This window comes from Camelus bactrianus, chromosome 2 (assembly GCF_048773025.1).
Source record: "Camelus bactrianus isolate YW-2024 breed Bactrian camel chromosome 2, ASM4877302v1, whole genome shotgun sequence".
Lineage (NCBI taxonomy): Eukaryota > Metazoa > Chordata > Mammalia > Artiodactyla > Camelidae > Camelus > Camelus bactrianus.
Genome location: NC_133540.1, coordinates 69,306,625 through 69,329,465, shown reverse-complemented (window position 1 = coordinate 69,329,465; position 22,841 = coordinate 69,306,625). Strand labels below are relative to the sequence as shown.

At 39.2% G+C, this 22,841-nt stretch overlaps 1 protein-coding gene across 2 annotated transcripts in view; it reads right to left on the bottom strand.

Annotated features, from left to right (window-relative positions):
* Nucleotides 1-22,841, bottom strand: part of UNC5C (unc-5 netrin receptor C) — a 338,296-nt gene that overhangs the window by 67,236 nt on the left and 248,219 nt on the right. For both annotated transcript variants that reach the window (XM_074343589.1, XM_074343600.1), the window contains one exon: nt 930-1,110. In XM_074343589.1, the coding sequence (XP_074199690.1) occupies nt 930-1,110 (181 nt within the window). The remainder of the gene's footprint in view (nt 1-929; nt 1,111-22,841) is intronic.

Below are 22,841 nucleotides of genomic sequence, written 5' to 3'. Positions count from 1 at the left end.
GGAGCAGCCATGAAGAGCTTCCCTGCAGTCGAAGTGGTAGCCATGCCATTCCCAAGGTGGCAGGACCTCAAAACACCTACCAGGGTTGTTGTTTCCTGAGACAATAACTCATCAAGAACATGAAGACCTACTATGTATCTCACACTGTGAAATATACACGTAAGTTCATAGAGCTGTCTCTTAGTCTACAAAGGAGCTTAAAAGCTTAGGTGGGGAAATGGAACTAACTTGTGAAACTAGGAGAAAACCACTGAGTGCTAAAGCCTGCAGGGAGATAAAAGGATCGTATGTCACAGCAAAACGGCTGCGGGATCATTTAGTACTTCTGGAGAAATGACAGGTTTAGAGATGAGATGGATTAGAAAGGGCCAGAGTGGAAAGGAAGCTTCCTAAAGGAGTCAGTGTACTGAACCTTGTTACGTGGTTAGCAATAGGGCCAGCTGGCGATGGCAGCCACTGTCTCACTCGGGATGCCCCTGATGGAGTTAAAAGCAAGTACCAGGTTGTTCAAGTTGGTCTGATGTGTTCGAAGTTAGTGTCAGATCCAGTCTACCTGAGGTTTTGCAATCACTCTCTTGAGGCCACAGAATAAGCAGCAAGCTGCTTTAGGCATCTTCATCTCAGAACTCCCCCTAGATCTCAGTGGTCCAGGCTATGGAGGAACAGGGCTTAAGTACCAGGAGATGCTACTGCTTCCCTAGATAGATTTCCTTCACTTTCCCATAAACTGACTGACAAAGGGCTGGGAATCTCCAAGTCTAGTTTTTCACGTGTATCAGGAAAGCAGTTAAACCTCAGTGTCCACATGAGAAGCTGGAAGAGAGCAGCAATGGGGAATGAAAAGGGGCCTCTTCCCTTGACATTTCAAAATCAAAACGAGAAACTGCAGTTTGATCTGAACTAGATTGAGACCTCAAAAATTCACGCACCATAGACTATGACAGTTGCAGTTGTGCTCTTCCTTTTGGCAACAATGTTTTTGGCAACACAAGTATAGTTTGCAGTATCTGAGAGGCGGGCCTGCTTGATGATGAGGTTGTGATCAATAGTAATATAAAAATTCCGATCTTCAACAGGATCGATGATGTCTTCATTTTTCAACCATTCCACCTAAAGATGCACAAGAGAAACAGATAAATCCCCAGAGTGGATCCCTCCATGGCTGTCTGTCCTAACTTATGTTTTCCAATGTGGATAGCATTGTTCCAGGCTATGAACTTCTGCAAATGGGAAGAAGTAACTTTCTGAGGTCACATCATGTTAAGTATCACTCACCTGCCAAACATGCTGATTCTGTCTGTAGTACATTATTCTCAAATGTCAATGACCCAGATGGGAAATACAGTGTTCAAATTGTTTTCACTTTGCCCTGCAGGCAGGAATCGGGGATGTGCACCACCAAGTTCAGAACTCAATCAAAAATAATAGGCTAAGCATTTCAAACTGGACTCAAATCTTTTCCTATTTGATTTGTTTACTCTTGGCAACTTACCTGCTGCTTTTCAGAAAAGAATTAAGGACTATTTAAAAAGCTCAAAAGGCATGTTAGACATCATGCAGCTCTAATAAAACAACATTTGGATGATCTACGTGTAGCCTTGCTGAAACAAATGGACTAAATTTCCCTGAAAATACACCGACTTTAAAATGTAGCAAACACATATTTACAGATGTATCTAAGACAACATACTTGGGGAGGGGGAAGGTTTTCTATCAGTTCTCAACGTAATCTAGCATACAAATCATACTCAAAGCTCTTCCTCGCCTATCACTAGCATCAAATCTTTGGCTCATGGTTTGCTTCTGGAGAACCTTAAGACATGACTGTTCAAAATCACTGAACTATTTTTCTATGCAAATATCCGTTTAGCAACAGCAATGCTATCCTTACAGAATGAAAGGAGGGAAGTGTATCTGCATAAGATGTCCTAAAGAAGGATCAACTATTTCTTGTCCTATAAAACTTGCGTTTTTCTACGACAGGTTTCTCCATAAAGCAAAACAACATTGATATTTACCACACTTAAACTTTCCTTTTGCATTCGTGTGGATACAGATAGAAGTAACCTTTAGTGGTAGGGAGTCAATAGTGTTGCCATTTTCAAAATCTTAAGGAGCTTCCCCAGCACCACAAGAGGTCTGGAAATTAATCTCTAAATCTATCTGGGGTCTAGATGTTGCACAGCTCCAAATTACATCTAACGCTTCTCTAATCCTTAGCAGAGAGGCAAGTTAAAGGGAGAAACAAAAAACAACTATCTTGAAATAAACATACTGAGGATGTAGATAAGAGCAGCTATTTGTAATGATATAAATTTTGAAACAGCTAAACATTGTTGATATTTACACTAATGGAAGTGAGAAAGAAGGCAATTCATCTATAATAGTGAAGTTTTAAAACATGCATTTCATTTTAAATAAAGACAGCATATTCAGTCATGTGCTTGGGTATATTTGATCAAAGACTCACTCTCATTTAAGCTGGATTTTCTGAAAATTTGGTCTTACATGTGTGCTAATACAATCTTGCTAGAACTACAAGGGGAAAGGTAACAAAATTCAGATTGTAAGAAAACTGCTTAATGATAACTGAAAGCTGAAATTAGTATCTTCTGAATCTAGTCTTTACCACAGGTTTTCTTGGTAATTCTTAAGAAAGCTTTCCACTTATAGAAGGTACTGTTGGGCTCCCTTGATTTAGATCCCTGCTTGCTCCGCCCACTTACAGGGCTCTCCTTGGGGTGCTTCCATAACAAACCATTTGTATCCAAACCTTTGCCTCAGGTCTGCTTCCAGAGAACCCGATCTAAGTCAGGATTGTTCAAAACTATGGTTTCTTCTACGTACATAATACCAGTTAAGAACAGTAATGTTATCCTGATCATAAATGACATAAAGTGATCCCAAGGGATACTGCAAACCACTTGGTTATTTGGAAAGTTTATTACATGGGAGAAAGAAAGCAATCTGCACTGTTGACAAGGATTTTAGAAGACTTACATGATTACTGAGTATGTGATCTTCACTATCTTTTACATGACTCTGCATTTTCCTCAGGTGTCTCCCACCAACCCTGGAGCAGTGATTATGACCTGAGCTTCAAGGACCCCTGAGGAGCCTTAAGTGCTGTGGCAGCACCCCTGGACTCTGTGAGGGACACTGCCTTCCTCCCCGAACTCTGGCTTTAACCAAAGCTCTGCTTTGATGTTTTCCACATTAGGCTTGCCTGTATGCCTTTGTTTGAAACAACGGGGTCTACAGCTAGAAAATAGCTGTAGGAATGAAAAAAGGAGCAAAAGGACTCTGGTTTCTGGCAAGATGCCCCCTCCCAGTTCCCTATACCCTGGAAGTCCCAGTCTTGTCTCAGCATCCTGCTTTGAGACCTTATCTCCATAAGAAGCTCCCATCCAGACTGCCGGTCATCACTCACCTCCTGCCCTGGAATCATTCTGCTCTGCATGTCCCCATCACCCACTCTCCAAAACTTTTGAAATCCTCCCACACTCCCTTGGAATATAGCAGCAGCCGCCTCCAAAATTTCAACCTCTTTTTACATTGTTTTCTTCATTCTTCACTAACTAATCCTAGTTCTTCGTGATGCTGCTGTTTCTTCTGGGGTCCTCTCACACGGTGGGTGTTTGACTTCCCAGACCCAACACACCACCAGGCCTGGGGGGCCAGGAAGTGTCTTCCCTGATCTGCACTCTCTATTCCAGACCATGCTCTCCAAACACCTTTGCTTTCAATCTCATGCCATCAGATGTCACCCAATTTCTTCACCCAATTTATATATATACATATATATATATATATATATTTGTCATCTATAAACCTCTGGACTCAGTCATTTTATCCAGTATAATTTTTGTCATAATTTCTGATGATTTTAATAATCACAAAGATGACACTTTCAACATCTTGGCTTCTCAATTATGACTCCCTTCCTGCAATAATCTTGGTTTTCAAGTCACTCACACTCAGAGCCACACATTCTAGGCCAGAGGCTTTCAATCCTGGCTTCACTGTAGTATAACTTGGAGATCATTTATAATATAATCAACTCTAAATCCACTCTAGAGAAACTGAATCCAACCCAGAAAAACTGATTCACTGGTCAAGATTTGTCTACCATCGGTGTGTGTGTGTGTTTTTTTTTTTTTTTTTTTTGAACTCCATAAGGGGCTGTGATTTACTGCTAGGTTGAGAAATATCACTCTAGGCCATTGCCTTTCAAATGAGATCCCTGGGCCAACAGCATCATAGCAACAGAGTCTCAGGCTCTGCCCACCAAGACTTCCTGAATCAAAATGTGCATGATAACAAGAACCTCAGGGGATTTCCATGCACATTAAAGTTTGAGAATCATTAGTTTAGCTTTTGTCCTTACCATTAATTATTAACTGTAACCCTTCCGAAACTCAATTTCAATGATCTTTTTTTACTATTTTGTCTTTCCTGCTTATTCTCTCTAGGGCTATCTCTTGACACACCTTCATCAGGGCCTACAATCTGTTGAACTTACCAACTTTACCTGACACCCTTCTCATGATCCCTCTTTCCTCTTTACCAAGTATAAATGCCATGTCTGCCTTCAGCAACAATCCCTTGCATTACACCCTCAACTCTGTCATCTCTCCCTTGCTCCAACATGCTCAGTTGGCCACTCTTCCCCCTACACCACCTTTGTATCCTTGCAATGGAGCATGGCTGTGTGAAGCCATATTGAGTGGGCTCATCTTCAGCTCATAACACAACTCAAATGGGCCCTAAATTCTGCCCTCAAAATTGCCCTGTATTTTCATCACCTGTTCACTGTTTCATACTCCTAAACAGCCAGTTCACACCTTCCCTCCGCTTAAACACTACCTCTCCCTCAGTCCTCTCAGCTGATGGCCAAGACTTCAATGTCACTGAGAAAACTGACAATCAGGAGACCTCTTCCAAAGCTCCCCCATCCACCTACCATCCTTATTCTGCACCCTCTCCCTTGTTACTGGGTCAGCTCTCCGCTCCTGCCACCTTTCAGTTGTACCCTGCATCCCCTATTCCTGCTCTCCTATTCAAGAGCAAACCCCAGCAATTCTCTTCTCCCTTAAATCATTAATGTTCCCTCTACACAGAATCATTTTCACCCACATACAGACATGTGGTTGTTTTTCACAACTTAAAAGAAAATCCCTCCTCACTCATTTTTGCCTCTAGTCCCTCCTACATTTCTCTGCTTACCTTAAAAAACACCTTAGATACTTGTTTGTATTCACTCTCTCCAGCTGCCATCCTCACATCTACTGAATCGATTCTAATTCGTGTTGACCTCCACCATTAGAACTGCTCTTTTCAAAGGTACTGATTACTTTCACCTTGTTAGATGGACTGGTGAGGTTTTAGTACTTATTGGACTGAGCAGCAGCATTTGACCACGTTGGCTCCCCACGCCTCCTCACTTGCTTTCTCTAGACAGGGCACTTTTCTGCTTTTTGTCCTATCTTCCCCCATCTGTCACAGCTTCCTCGGGCTAAGGTCTGTTTTCCCTGTGGTAGCTCTGTCCTTGGACCTCTGCTTTTTCCTATTTTCTATCCATATTCACTTCCTTGGTGAGCTCGTCCAGTCTCATGCAGATAATTCCTAAATTTATCTCCAGTCCAGATCCATTCCTGAACTCCAGATTCATATATCCAACTGCCTCCTTGCGATTTCACTGGGTTGTCAAATAACAACCCCCTGAACTGTCCTTCAAACCTGCTCCTCCCACACCTTACAGTCTCAGTTAAGGCCAAATCCATCCTTCCAGTAACTTAGAAACCTCAGACTTAGTCTTGACTCCCCTCTTCCTCTCCCTCTGTCCATTTGATGTCAGAGCAGCCTATCAGAATCCGACCACTTCTTGTCCCCTCAGTACCACTCCCCCTTCCCTGAGAAAGTCACCATCACTTCTCTCCTGGATTATTGCAACAATTTCCTGTCTTATCTTTGCTTTTCCTATTGACCCTAACATCTATTCTCCATACAGTAGAATGATCCTTAAACCCTGAGTCAGATCATGCTATACCTCGAATCCAACCCTCCAATATTATTGCTCAGGGTCAGAGCCAAAGTCCTTACAAGGACCCACAAGGTCCTGCATCACCAGGACCCCTGACCTCTCTGAGACTTCCTCATTTACTCTCTCCTTTTCTCTCATCTCTTTAGATGCTGGCTCCTTTGCTGTGACTTATGCACAGCATGGGTGCCCCTGCTTTGGGGATGTTAGGTCCGCTCGTGCAACTGCCTGGAATAATCATTTCCCTGGTAAGTTTGCTGTCTTCTCTCCTTCAGGTCTTTACTCAGATGACACCTTCTCAGTGAGTCACTTCCTAATCAATCTTCAAAACTGCAACATCTCCCTCTGCCTATGCCCCCAATCTCTCACTCTCTTCTATTTTCTCCATCTCATATAGCCTGTATTTTACTTGTTTCCTTCACCAGAATGTAAGCTCCAAGGTTCTGGCCTATTTTTTGATCAGTGTTATAGTCTCGTGGCTTGGAACTGGCATATAGTAGGTGCTTCATTAATTATTTGCTGAATGTATGAACAAAACAAGACATGCAGTGGGATCAAGTCTGTTATACACATTTTTAAAAGAGTAGAGAAAGTAAAGTGAAGGATTTAAAGTCGGTACTTTAACTGTCAAATTAGTAATGAGTATGTTTAGTGAGAACAATTTTAAACATCTTTTCTAACTAACTTCTGATAGAGAGTAAGAAAACAAACCTCCATTGGCTAAGGTCAAATCCTACAGAGCTGGCCTGGCCTCCAAGTGGACTCACAGGAGAAATCATGAGATAGAAAAGGGCCTCTGGAATTATAGTAGGAGACCCCCAATGTTTCACTCCCATTTATGAGTCTAAAGTTTCCTGTGGCCAATATGTTTTAACTACGGCATCTTTGCAAGTGGAACTTGCTCTAGGCCACATTATACCTGTTTATCTCCTGGAGAACTTTAAAAAGGTGTCTGGGTAATGATTACAGAATTTTATCTAGTGAACACAGAAATCTAGGTGATTACAGTAAACCTGAGCCTACAATATAGCTTCCCAAGACCTTTAAATTTCAATAAACAAATAGTTGGCATCTTGTTCTTTCAACTCCATTCCACAAACACTGAGTACCAACTATGTGCTAGGCACTGTGTCAAGTGCTGGATGGGGACAAAGGGGAATTTCAGGTAAGGGCTTGCTTGTGGCACCCTCTGGATAAGAATGCAACAGGGAAGAACAAATCTGACTCTGCATTAGACATGCTGCTTTAGCTCTAACCCTGTGCTGTTTCCTGTGCTTAGTCATACTGGTTCTGTATCTTATGTAAAAGAGTGCTGCCTGTAGCCTGAAATACACAGCACAGCCCATTCTCAAGATTCTGACCTTTAAGGGTATAACACTTTCCCATTCATATAAAGATAAAAGCTTTGCAGAATAGAAAATAACATCTGTCTTGCTGGAGGTTTACAGGGACACCATGACCTGATCTATATGGACAGCTCCAAGAACAAAGGATTCTGACACCAAGAAGTTTGCAAAAACCAATCACAGCCCCTCCCCTTTTTGGTATAAAAGGAGCCTGAATTCTGACTTGGATAAGATGGTTCCCTAGGACATTAGTCCCCATCTTCTTGGTCTGCTGGCTTTTTGAATAAAGTTGTTATTCCTTGCCGTAACACCTTGTTTTCCAATTTATTGGCCTGTCGTGTGGTGAGCAGAATTTGGACTTGGTAATAAGAGACAAACCTATAAACAAATTACAATGTGACAGAAACAATAGATACATGTTCAAGGATGGAGGTAAATTGGGGTTCAAATTACGTGGGGAGAGGACATTTGATGGGGGAATATCTGAACTAGTTTCTTAAGAATGGAATTAAGCTTGTTGAGAAAGCAAAAAAGTAAAGTGACGGATGAAGAGTACACTTCAGGAAGAGGAAACAGCCAGTGCTTCACATAGGCTTGAAGCCTCCTGGGGAGTCTGAGCACTGGATAGTGGTCTTACCTGCAGTCACGGGGAGCAGAGCAAGGATGAAGAAGCTGCTTTCAGGAAATCACTGAGGGACTCCAGTACTGCTCTAACACATCTGACCTTTACTTACAGCTGCTGTGATCCAATGAAGGGTTTAAAAAGGACAGGCATGATGACACTTTGCTTTAAGAAGGACTGTTTTGGGGTTAAGCTAAGATGGTGGAGTAGAGAGACTCACAGCTCGCCCTCTCCCACAAATACACCAAGAATTACAACTACAAACCCACTGAATTGCACAGAACACCTACAGAACTTTGGCAGAGTGTCTCTTGTTTCAAAATACAAGAGGATTGTCACAAAATCCGGTAAGAAATGAAAAAGGAAAAATCGATGCAGGACCAGTACTGCAGGGAGGGAGTGGCATGAGAAGAAAGGTACCCTCATGCTGGGACGCCCCCTTCTCCAGCCAGGAGGTCAGCAGGGACAGAAGCAGAGCTTCTGATGCTTGGGGGAGAAACTGGCAAAATGCTTGGCAGACAGAACTCAGGGAAACTTACCTGGAGGGTCCCTGTGATCCCCGGCCCGAGACACAAGCCAGCAGGGACAAGCCAGCTGGCTGCTAGAGATCGGTAAGGAGCCCAGGCAAAGGGCTGGGGCCCGCTGCACAAAGGCAGCCTCAGGGGACTGGAGGGCAGTGTGAGCTCTGGCTGGGGGTGTGTATGGAACAGAACAGCTGGGGTGGGGGGGTAGGGGCGCAACACACCATAGCCGCTTTCTCCACTTGGTGTGTTCTTGCATGAGAAGAGAGGTGGGGCTTGGTCATAGCCATCACTGCTGCATGGAGGCAGGGCTGAAAGCTGAATCCAGACCAAGAGGTCCTGCAACTTCACAGGCAGGACTGAGATTTGTTTATAGCCCCAGGCAGAGACGGCAGATTTGCTCTCTCTGGACCCGTTGTAGACTCTCACCTCTGGGATGAGCAGGCAGTGAGCAGAGTTCTGGCACACCACAGATTCAGGTGTGTGACTGCATGCTTGCTATCCCGGTTCCCAGTGCCTGAATGCTGGATCTGCACTGGTGGTTCCTGAGGCTCAGAACCTGGGAGACACCAGACCAGGTGGCCAACATTCCCACAGATAAGGCGGGGACAAAGGCAGCGTCAATAAAGAGTACTTTGTAAGCCTGCAAAACAAGTGACAGACAACACCAGAGAGGGCACCTCCCAGTGCACATCTCCTGCCTACTCTTCTTCCCAGCTGAAGTGCTCCAACCCTGCCTGCTACACACCACAGCTCAGAAATGGGTCTAGACGTCTCTATTCCAGCAAAAAGTGAGCATACCAGGACCCTGCCAAGGATATGACAACTACAGAACAAAAAAGGAGGCCTGGCTCAACAACAACAATCAGGGCAAGTTCTGAAAACCACAACTCTAACCACACCCCTAATCAGAGGGATAACAGCCAACACTCATGGAAGAAAGATATGGCAACTATCCATACTAAGAAGAGCCATAGCAACAAACTATTAGATGTATACAGTCTACATAGGAATGCTCCCACTTTAAATAAAAAAAAACAGAAACTAAAACAGCCCTTCAAGACCACGGCAGATAACTGATACTCATAAATCCACAGAGCCAGAGAAATATAAGTAAAATGAAGAGGCAGAGGAACTACTCCCAATTAAAAGAACAAGAAAAATCCTCTGAAAGAATGATCAATGAAATAGACTAATAGTCTACTAGATCATGACTTCAAAAAGAGAATGATCAAGGCACTGAAGGAACTAAAAGAGACTATCAATAAAGACAGAGAATACTTTAAAAAGGAAATTGAAACTATAAAGAGTCAATTAAAAACAGAAAACTCAATTGCTGAGATAAGAGCCGAGCTAAAGTCAGTCAAAAGCAGACTAGATATTGCAGAGGAATGAATAAGTGACTTAGAAGACAGGGTAACAGAAGTCACCCAATCAGAACAGCAGAAAGAAAAGCAAATAAAAACCAATGAAAGCAGTATAAGGGAAATATGGGATAATATAAAGCATGCAAACCTATGCATAACAGGGGTCTCAGAAGGAGAAGAAAGAGAAAAAGGGATTGAAAGAGTATTTGAAGAAATCATGACTGAAAACTTCTCAAACCTAAAGAAGGAAACAGATATCCAAGTACAGGAGGCACAGAGGGTCTCAAAAAAGAAGAGCCCAAACAGACCTACACCAAGCCATATTATAATTAAGATGGCCAAAGTGAAAGATAAAGAATGGATTCTAAAGGCAGTAAGAGAAAAACAAATAGTTACAAGGGAACTCCCATAAGACTTTCAGCTGATTTCTGTACATAAACACGGGTGGCCAGAAGGGAGTGGCAAGATGTATTCAAAGTCCTGAATGAGAAAAAGCTGCAACCTAGGATATTCTATCCGGCAAGACTATCTTTTAGAGTAGAAGGAGAGATAAGGAATTTCACAGACAAGCAAAAATTAAGAGAATCTAGTAATACTAAACCTATGCTAAAAGAAATATTGAAAGGTCTACTCTAAATAGAAAAGAAACAGGAAGCTATAGCAATGAGAAACCCGTAATTGGAAATGCAATAACTACAGTGAACTGCAAGAGAATAAACATGAAGATGTAAAAAATAAATTTAAAAAAGAATATCAAAATTATAAAAGGTGGGAGAGGGGAGGAAGAAATTATAGATTTTTTTCTCTCTCTTTTTTTCTTTGTTCTTTTTAGGATGTGTTTGAACCTACATGACTATCAGTCTAAAGCAAACAGATACAGTAACGAGTTAGTGTACTAGAAACACAGGGTAACCACAAATGAAAAGTATACAGTAGAATCACAAAAACCAAAAAGAAACCAAGCTAATAGAAAAGAAAATTATCAAACCACAATAAGAAAAAAAGGAAAAGGAAAAAAATACCAAATCACCTGGAAAGCAAAGTTTAAATTGGCAATAAACACACATCTATCAATAATCACTATAAATGTCAAAGGACTAAATGCTCCAATCAAAAGACAGAGTGGCAGACTGGGTAATAAAACAAAAGCCTACAATATGCTGCCTACAAGAGACTCACTTTAGAGTAAAGGACACATATAGACTCAAAGTGAAAGGATGGAAAAAGATATTTCATGCAAATGGAAATGACAAGAAAATGGGAGTAGCAATACTCATATCAGACAAAACAGACTTTAAAACAAAGGCCATAGAGAGAGATAAAGGACACTATATAATGATCAAAGGAGAAATACAAGCTGAAGATATTATACTTGTAAACATATATGCACCCAATATAGAAGTACCTCAAAATATAGAACAAATAGTAACAGACATAAAGTGGGAAATTCATGGGAATACAATACTAGGAGACCTTAGCACCTGACAAACATCATTGGACAGATCTTCCAGACAGAAAATCAGTAAGGCAATGGAGATACTAAATGATACAATAGAACAGTTGGACTTGGTTGATATTTTTAGGACACTGCATCCCCAAAAAACCAGAATATACATTCTTTTCAAGTGCTAATGGAACATTCTCTAGGATAGATCACATACTTGGGCACAAAAGAAGCCTAAATAAATTTAAAAGGACAGAAATTATTTCAAGCTTCTTCTCTGACCACAATGGCATGAAATCAATCACAGAAAAACAAATGAGAAAAAAATGACAGCACAGAGACTAAACAACATGTTACTAAAAAACCAATGGGTCAAAGATGAAATCAAAGAAACTAAAAAACGAGACAAATGACAATGAAAACGCAACCACACAAAATCTATGGAACACAGCAAAAGCAGTCCTAACAGGGAAGTTCATAGTGATACAGGCCTTCCTCAAAAAAAGAACAATCTCAAATAAACAACCTAACTTACCACCTAAAAGAATTAGGAAAAGAACAAACAAAACCTAAAGTCAGCAGAAGGAAAGAAAGAATAAAGATCAGGGAGGAAATAAAATGGAGATTAAAAAATTAGAAAAAAAAATCAAACTAAGAGCTGGTTTTTTTTGAAAGGGTAAACAAAATTGACTAACCTCTGGCCAGGCTCACTAAGAAGAAAAGAGAGCACACAAATAAATAAAATAAGAAATAAAAATGGAGAGATTGCAGCCAACACCAAGAAATACAAAAAAATTATAGGAGAATACTATGAACAACTATATGACAATACATTGGACAACTTAGAAGAAATGGACAAGTTTCTAGAAACATACAGGCCACCAAAACTGAATCGAGAAGAAACAGATCATCTGAACAGACCAATCACTATAAGTGAAATAGAATCAGCAATAAACACTCTCCCTGCAAACAGAAGTCCAGGACCAGATGGGTTCACTGGGGAATTCTATCAAACATACAAAGAAGAGCTCATACCAATCCTTCTCAAACTCTTCCAAAGAGGAGGTAACACTCCCAAACTCATTCTATGCAGCCACCATCACCCTGAAACCAAAGCCAGACAAAGACACTACCAAAAAAGAAAGCTACAGGCCAATATTACTGATGAACATATATGCAAAAATCCTCAACAAAATATTAGCAAACAGAATGCAATAACACATAAAAAAGATCATACATCATTATCAAGTTGGGTTCATTCCAGGGACATAAGGATGGTTCAACATATGCAAATCAACGTGATACATCACATCAACAAGAGAAAGAATAAAAATCATACGATCATCTCAACAGATACAGAAAAAGCATTCAATAAAATCTGACACTCATTTATGATAAAAACTCTTACCAAAGTGGGTAAAGAGGGAACATATCTCAACATAATAAAAGCTATTTATGACAAACCTACAGCCAGCATAATACTCAATGGCGAAAAGCTGAAAGCTTTCCCCCTAAAATCTGGAACAAGACAAGGCTGCCCACTATCACCATTTCTATTCAATATACTACTGGTAGTCCTAGCCATAGCAATTAGACAAGAGAAAGAAGTAAAAGGGATCCAAATTGGAAAAGAGGTAAAATTGTCATTATATGCAGATAACATGATACTATGTATAGAAAACCCTAAAGGCTCCACACAAAAACACCTAGAACTAATAAAGAAATTAGCAAGGTAGCAAGGTACAAGATTAACATACAGAAATCAGTGGCATTTCTTTACACTAATACTGAAATATCAGAAAAGGAACGTAAAGAAACAATCCCTTTTAACATTGCATCCAAAAAAATAAAATACTTAGGAATAAATCTGACTAAGGAAGTGAAAGACTTACATGTGAAGAACTACAAAACACTGACTAAAGAAATTAAAGATGACTTAAAGAAAGGGAAAGGTATCCCATGTTCTTGGACTGGAAGAATTAATATGCTTAAAATGGCCATACTACCCAAAGCAATCTACAGATTTAATGTGATCCCTATCAAATTACCAAGGACATTTTTCACAGCATTGGAACAAATAATCCTTAAATTTATATGGAATTACAAAAGACCTAGAATTGCCAGAGCATACTGAAGAAAAAGAATGAAGCTGGAGGAGTAACCCTCCCAGACTTCCAACAAAACTACACAGCTACAGTAACCAAAACAGCATGGTGCTGGTACAAAAACAGACATATGGATCAATGGAACAGAATAGAGAGCCCAGAAATAAATCCACAAACTTTTGGTCAATTAATCTTTGACAAAGAAAGCAAGAAATTACAATGGAGTAAAGACAGTCTCTTCAGCAAACAGTGTTGGGAAAACTGGACAGCTGCATTTAAATCAATGAAGTTAGAATACTCCCTCACATCATACACAAAAAGAAACTCAAAATGGCTTAAAGACTTAAACATAAGACAAGACACAATAAACCTCTTAGAAGAAAACATAGGCAAAACATTATCTGACATAAATCTTAGCAATGTTCTCCTAGAGCAGTCTACCCAAAGAATAGAAATAAAAGCAGGAATAAACAAATAGGACCTAATTTAAACTTACAAGCTTTTGCACAGCAAAGGAAACCATAAGCAAAACAAAACCACCACCTACAGAACGGGAAAAAATATTTGCAAAAGATGAGACTGACAAAAGCTTAATTTCCAGAATTTATAAACAGCTAACTTAATAAGAAAAAAACAAACAATCCAATCCAAAAATGGGCAGAAGACCTAAAAAAGCAATCCTCCAATGAAGACATATGAATAGACAATAGGCACATGAAAGAATGCTCAATATCACTAATTGTCAGAGAAATGAAAATCAAAACTACAATGAGGTATCACCTCACACCAGTCAGAATGGCCATCATTCAGAAGTCCACAAATGATAAATGGTGGAGAGGCTGTGGAGAAAAGGGAACCCTCCCATGCTGTTGGTGGGAATGTAGTTTGATGTAGCCATTATGGAAAACAGTATGGAGATTCCTCAAAAAACTAAAAACAGACTTACCATGTGATCCAGCAATCCCACTCTTGGGCATAGATCCAGAGGGAACCTTAATTCAAAAAGATATATACATGCACCTCAATGTTTATAGCAGCACTATTTACAATAGCCAAGACATGGAAACAACCTAAATGTCCACTGACAGATGACTGGATAAAGAAGCTGTGGTATATTTATACAGTGGAATATTACTTGGCCATAAAAATAATAAAATAATGCCATTTGCAGCAACATGGATGGACCTGGAGAATGTCATTCTAAGTGAAGTAAACCAGAAAGAGAAAGAAAAACACCATATGCTATCACTTATATGTGGAATCTAAAAAAAAAAAAAAAAAGACAAACTTATTTACAAAACAGAAACAGACTCACAGACATAGAAAACAAACATGGTTACAGTGGGGGAAGAGGGTGGGAGGGATAAATTGGGAGTTTGAGACTTGTAGATACTAATATATATAAAATAGATAAACAAGTTTATACTGTATAGCACAGGGAACTATATTCAACATCTTATAGTAACTTATGGTGAAAAAGAATATAAAAATGAATATATGTATGTTCCTATATGACTCAAGCATTGTGCTGTACACCAGAAATTGACACATCATAAACTGACTATACCTCAATAAAAATATTTTTAAAAAATTTTTAAAAAGAACGACTATTTTGGGAGCAGTGTGGATTATTAGGGAGGCACAAAAGAAGCTGGAAACCAGTTTATAAGGCTATTGTCATAATCCTGGTGAAAGATCATGAAGAGTGAATTAAGGAAGTACCAAGTGGACTAGGGAGAAAAGAATGGAAAGCAATTTGAAAGGGTGAGGGATAGGGCAGAAGAGTTGATTATATGTGGAAAGGAAGGTGCAAGACAAAACTATTCCCAGTTTCTGGCTTGAGGAACTGTGTGTGGATCAGGGATAAAGGAGGCAGAAAATATTTAAGGGCTAGAAGGTTAATGATGAGCTGATTTGGCTGATCTTACAAGGAATCCAGTTAGCACAGCATGATTCTCTGCAACAGCTAAATTGCTCAAAAATCTCCAGTTATTTCCATGAACAGATTTTTTTTTCTCTTAAGTTTAGAAATACAAAAATAACAAGTAAAACCCTCATTACTAACACTTCTCTTAGATAACAGCACAAAGAACTGAACACAGATACTGATAAAAATGATAAAACATTTATTCCCCAAAAGACACCTGCACACCAATGTTCATAGTAGCACTATTTACAATAGCCAAGACATGGAAACAACCTAAATGTCCATCGACAGATGACTGGAAAAAGAAGTTGTTGTATATTTATACAATGGAATACTACTCAGTCATAAAAAATGATAAAATGCCATTTGCAGCAACATGGATGGCCCTGGAGAATGTCATTCTAAGTGAAGGAAGCCAGAAAGAGAAAGAAAAATACCATATGATATCACTTATATGTAGAATCTTAAAAAAAGACAAATGAACTTATATATAAAACAGAATACACACACAAAATACAGACGTGGTTGTCAGGGGGGAGCAGGTGGGAAGGGATAAACTGGGAGTTCGAGATTTGCAGATACTGACTGGTATATATAAAACAGATAAACAAGTTTATATTGTATAGCACAGGGAAATATTCAGTATCTTGTAGTACCTCATTATCAAAAAGAATGTGAAAATGAATATATCTATATTCATGTATGACTGAAGAATTGTGTCTGGTGTACAGCAGAAATTGACACAACACTGTAAACTGACTAACTCAATAAAACAAACAAAAAGCACATTTATTCCCATTTTGTGTAATTAAAAGCTTATGAGAGGATGTACAGAAGGGAAAATAATGTGTAAGAATAATTCTGTTTGTTATGTAAATGGTTGTCTGAATCAGCAAGATAAATCAATATAAAAGTCTTATAATTACATCCTTTTATTAAAAAATATATCCTTTTCATGCATTATCTCCAGAACTCCACACTACCAAATATATTGACACTCTTCCATTTGAAGTAACTTCACAGTGAGTCTCCTTATGTAAACTGTATGTAAAATACCAAGAAAAAAATACAGTATTTTTTGTGATGCTAGAAATTAACTGTATTGAGTAGTAAGTATTTAATTATATTTTCTAAGTGCTATTTATTTGTAAGCTAATCTTAATCAGGAGTTAGTACTTTGGTCTGGCCTCTGAATTCTGTTCATATTTTGTTCATTTCAATGCTTGTTGATTTCACCGAGACTTGGCTTCCTCCCACCCTTCCGATTTAGCAAACCATTTGATTTATACAAGAGAGAAGCCTTTCCAAGTTAGAAGTTATTTTTAGCTACATATAAAACATCCAAGAAGAGAGAAAAATAGGTTGAAGTTCAGAAAACAATAAAAGGCTTCACCCATAAACCATAACTTGTCAGTGCTGCAGTGAGGAAAAGCACTGTTTCTGTCCTTGTGGCTCAGTAACTGCTGTCTTCAATAATTCGGGGCATATATGAAGTAATTTACTCAAGTGTTTATCAAGACATGGGGTTTTATTAATGGATAATAAAAACACTTATGAGGCAATGTTAGGATATCCTATTTGCATATTTGGTTGCTGTTTCGTGTTGATTAATCCCATTGTGTGCGATTGAGAATCTTACTTTATGAAGTAATTCCTACAGTGCTAGATAAGAGGGCTGTTCTCAGGCCAGACTGCCTGGATTCAAAACCCATTTCTGTGCCTCTCTTGGGTAAGTTTCTTATCTTCTGTGTGCCCCAGGGTCCTCATTTATAACATGAGGATAATTGTGGAACTGATTCCATAACATTTTTGAGGATTAAATGAGTTAATACACAAATTACTTAGTGTTTGGCATACAGCAAATATTCTTAATTTAGTATTAATATTAGATTAAGGGTATTTTAAAGGAGATGGGATAAAATCCAAAACAACTCTAAAAAAAAACAAACATAAAAGTGGTGTTAATCTAAAAACAAAAAGGAAACAAAAAGAGATCAAAACGGCAGAGTACGAGCATGTGGAGCTCACCTCCCCTAATAAGCACATCAAAAATATATCTACATGTGGAGCAATTCTCACTGGAAACAAACTTAAGACCGGCAGAAAGACTCCTCTACTGCCAAGGTAATAAGAAAGATCTTGAATTGAGTAGGAAGGGAACAGAAGCGATCAGGTTGGGACCTGGGCCCCTGGGAAGGGACACAGAGGAGAAGAGAGATTACATGGGAGATCCACTCTGGGAGTGAGTGGTTCAAGCCACATACTGGCTGCCCCAACCATGGGGTAGGACAGTTGGAAGATGACTCCCCTTAGCTGGTTCGAAAACAACTGGGACAAACAGAAGGGCTAGTGAAGAGTGTGCACATGCTTTCCTATTCCTAGGAACAAGGCAGAGTATGTGTACTGAAACTGCATGGGCCTTGGCCAGTTTCCTGCGACTGACCCGGCACATGCTGGTCTGAGCTGAGCACCTGCTCCAATCCCTCTTGCTCCTCGGCACAGCTCCGCACTAGGCGGAGGGTTGCAGTGGCTGAGGGGAGTGCACAGTTATGAGTGATAAAGCTAGCTTGGACCCAGAGCACATCTGAATGGGGTGAGGGCAGCCACTGCACTGCTGGTGCTTGCAGAGGCAGCGCATGGGGAGCCGTCCTGGACTCTGACTGGAGCTGGGACCACCACAACCCATGCCCCAACACGTGCAAAGCTGGTATACAGGGGTCATATCTCAACATAATAAAGACCATTTATGACAAACCCACAACTAACATCATGCTCAACAGTGGAAAGCTAAAAGCTTTTCCTTTAAAATCAGGAACAAGATAAAGATGCCCACTCATGCCATTTCTATTTAATATAGTATTGCAAGTCCTAGCTAGCCACAGGAATCAGACAAGAAAAATAAAAGGCATTAAAATTGGAAGGAAAGAAGTAAAACTGACACTATGTGCAGATGATGTGATACTATATAAAGAAAATCCTAAAGTCTCCACCAGAAAACTATTAGAACTAATAAATGAACTCAGTAAAATTACAGGATGCAAGATAATACACAGAAACCTGTTGCTTTTGTATACGCTAAAAATGAACTATCAGAAAGAGAAAGCAAGAAAACAATCCTGCTTAAAATCACATCAAAAAGAGTAAAATACATAGAAATAAATTTAACCAAGGAGATGAAAGACCTGTACTCTGAAAACTATAAGACACTGATGAAGGAAACTGAAGATGATACAAATAAATGGAAAGATACCCCATTTTCACGGATGGAAGAGTTAATATTGTTAAAAATGTCCATACTACCCAAAGCAATCTACAGATTCATTGCAATACTAATCAAAACACCCAACACATTTTTTCACAGAAAAAAATAATCCTGATTTTTTTATGGAACCACAAAAGATCCTGAATAGCCAAAGCAATCTTAAGAAAAAAGAACAAAGCTGGAGGTAGCATGCTCCCTGACTTCAGACTACCCTACAAAGCCACAGTAATCAAAATAGTATGGGACTGGCACAAAAACAGACACATGGATAAATGGCACAGAATAAATAACCCAGAAATAAACCCACACATCTATGGTCAATTAATCTATGACAAAGGTGACAAGAATATACAATGGAGCAAAGACAGTATCTTCAATAAGTGGTGCTGGGAAAAATGGAGAGCTATATGCAAAAGTATGAAATTGGAACATTTTCTTAGACTATATACAAAAATAAAATGGATTAAACACCAAAATGTAAGACTAGAACCCATAAAATCCTAGATGAAAATACGCACAGAACACTCTGACATAAATCATAGCAGTATTTGTTTTGGATGTCTCCTAAGGCAAAAGAAACAAAAGTAAAAAACAAATGAGACCTAATTAAACCTAAAAGCTTCTGCACAGCGAAGAAAATCATTGACAAAACAAAAAGGTAAAACCCTGCTGAATGGGAGAAAATATTTGCAAATGTTATCACTGATAAGGGGTAAATAGCTAAAACAGCTCATATAACTCAAACTTAAACTCAAAAAAGAAAAAAACAAACCTGTATAAAAAATAGGGAGAACACTTGAACAGATGTTTTCCAAAGACATACAGATGGCCAATAGGCACATGAAAAGATGCTCAACATCATTAAATACAGAGAAATGCAAATCAAAACCACAATGAGATACCACTCCACCCCTGTCAGAATGGCTAACATCAAAAAGTCTACAAATAACAAAAGTTGGCGAAGCTGTGGAAAAAAGGAATCCCATATTGATGGGAATGTAAACTAGTGCAGACACTATGGAAAACGGTATGGAGTCTTCAAAAAAAAAACTAAAATTAGAACTGCCATATGACCCAGAAATTCCAGTCCTGAATAAATATTCAAAGAAAACAAAAACACTAATTTGAAAAGATACATGCACCCCAATGTTCATAGCAGCATTATTTACAATAGCCAAGATATAGAAGCAACCTAAGTGTTCATCGACAGATAAATGGATAAAGACATGGTATACATATACAATGGAATATTACTCAGACATACAAAATAGTGAAATTCTGCTATTTGCTACAACATGTGGCCTAGATGGTATTATGTTTAGCAAAATATGTCAGAGAAAGATACTGTATGTTATCACTTATATGTGGAATCTAAAAAATGAAACAAATGAATATAACAAAACAAAGATTCACATATATAGAGAAAAAAACTAGTGGTTATCAGTGGGGATAGGGAAGAAGGAGGGGCAAGATAGGCATAGGGGATTAAGAGGTACAAACTACTACGTTTAAAATAGATAAGCCACAAAGTTATGTTGTATAGCACAGGGAAACACAGCCATTATTTTATAACTTTAAATGGAATATAATCTATAAAAATACTGAGTCATTGTGTTGTTCACCTGAAACTAATATTGTAAATGAACTGTATTTCAATGAAAAATTGAATAAAACAAAATAAAAAACAAAGGAAAATATCTTGATGTCTGAATTCCTTTAGCCTTCACTGATGTTTCTGCTGAGACAAAGTCAATTCACTGCTAGATCAAAAACTCTTAAGATTGTACTAGGAATGTATGTGATTAAGTATTAAGCTGCCCGGTCTAGTTTTTATACTAAACCTAAATACATATTTCCACTTAAACTCTTTGAATCTGTAATTCCAGAGATGTCATTAGCATGCATGTGCTTCAGAGATACTAAAACATGACATTTTAATCAGTCTGTGCAAATATTATTTTCTAATTATTTTAAATTATAAGCAAATCATCACACTACATTCATTTTAAGGGTATAAGTAGAATAGAATTTTAATAAAAGAAATTTTATCTAGGTTAATTTGAGGAATATTCATTATCGTACTTGGTAATAATGAGGCATAAATGATAGGAAATTTATTCACTAATACTACTTTTACCTAGTCCTAGACCATCCATATTTTATAGTTTTATTTTACCTTTATGAGTTTTCCAGTTCTTTTCTCCTAATTGTTCAAGTTAGTTATCACCTGTTTTTAATGAATTCAGTCAGTCTCCACCCCACTCCACCCTCATACAATGGCACACCTGTCATTAGATTTAACACCCTTATCCAAGTCCCTAAGAGATGCAAGTTTCTTCTAGCTGCCTTCTCTCTCTCCATTGTCCCCAAATTCACAGTGAGTGTCCCAGGCTCTCCTTTTTGCTTCTCCTTCTCCCCACACATAAAGGATTCTGGGACAGATGGACTGGTTTAAGAGGAGGTAGAAATTATAGGACACACCTACGATTATGGGATAGTTATCATCCTTTGCAGTGGGTCAAGTAGGGGTTCAACCTGGAGGTGGAGAGGCACCCTGTAGTCTCTATGCGAATCATAACTGTTGGAGGAGGTAACTGAAAGTACAGGACTGCAGCTTGACCTGTGAGCTGGACCTGGGCAACTGGAAGTCCTTCTCCTCCTCCGTCCTTGGAACGTGTGCTGCTTGCCTTTCTCACACTAGCAGCTGTCCAAGGATGCAGACTTGAGATAGCAATGTGATGTTGAGATCATCTTGATGGTATATGTAACAGAACCCAGTTAAGGCTTCTATATTAATTTCTACAATTCTGGCAGGTGGGTGAAGAGATCTACTCATCTTGTGGCCATCCAAGACAAGCCTCATATGTAAGTTCCCTTGCTTATTAAACCTGCCACCTACCAATCTGGAGTGGTCTGCCTCTCTCCTTGGTCTCTCCCTGCCCTCTCTCTATCAAGGTCAGTTTCAGATTTCAACCAGGAAACTCCTGAGGAGGTTGCAAACTAACAATGACCAAGTTTAAGGAGAGTTCAAGAGCACAGTATTTTCCCTGGGCTGAAATTTAGAGGACAGAGGAGTGTGTGAGAGGGATGCAATATGCTGGCCAGGAGTGAAAAGGAGGAAAAGAGTGAGCACCTTTAAAGCGTCTCAAGCACCCATCAAGGTACTTTATGTACATAATCTCTGTTCTTCACAACAGCTCTGTGAGAGAGGTATTTATATACCCATTATTCAGATGAGAAGAATGACATTCATAGAGAAGAACTAGCACAGGCTTATAAAGCTCGTACATGAGTAAATACAGATCTGAATACAGGACTGCCTGAGATCTGGACTCTTTTCTGTCTACCAAGCAAAGAACAGGGAGGAGGCAACTATAGTGCCACAGACTTGAGCACTGACAGAGCGGACTCCAGATCATGGCTGAGGGAAGCTGGGACACCAAACACCTGAGCTACTCCAGGAGATGGGCTTGGGCTAACCTCTGGCTGGTGTCCTCCAGGGAGGCAGTGAGATCCACAGGGTCCACCCCGTCATCACCATTACCCTGCCCTTTCTTAAAGGACTAACTCTGATTTACTTTCAGAGCTAACATTAAGAACGGGTGTACTTTGATTTCAGTAGCATCAGGAAAAGCTCCTTACTCTCCAAAATTGCCCCCTCAAATTTTTGGCAGTGACTTGAAATGTATTTAAGAGGGGCCAGTTTTTAATTCCACCATTATTATATGGGTCCTCTTCATTATGCAAATGACCTGAAGAAATAACAGCTTAAACTAAGCCATATGAAGCATTATAAAGTATGGCATATAAGTGACTAAGGGAAACCCCTTGAAATTTAGATAAAGAAGAGCTTGAAGGAGTGAAGATTTCAAGCTGGGATTCAAGTATCCAGCAGTATGCAAAATGTTTTAAGGGTACATTAGCAAAAATGTACTTAAGGGACTCAATATTTGTATCCTGAACACCTATATGCACTTCATCCTAAAACTAATTGTCTTGAGAACTTGCCCTCTACTTTTCAAAATAAAAGCATCTCATATCTTGATCTTACCATGGTACATTCTAAGGGTGTAAAAAACAAAAACAAAAAAACAAAAAAAAAACCCCAAAAAACCCCAGGGTACCAAACAAATAATTGGGAATATTAGTGTAATAGTTGAGAGCGTATAGGATTGAAATGACAGGGTAACAAATCCTCTTGCAAATC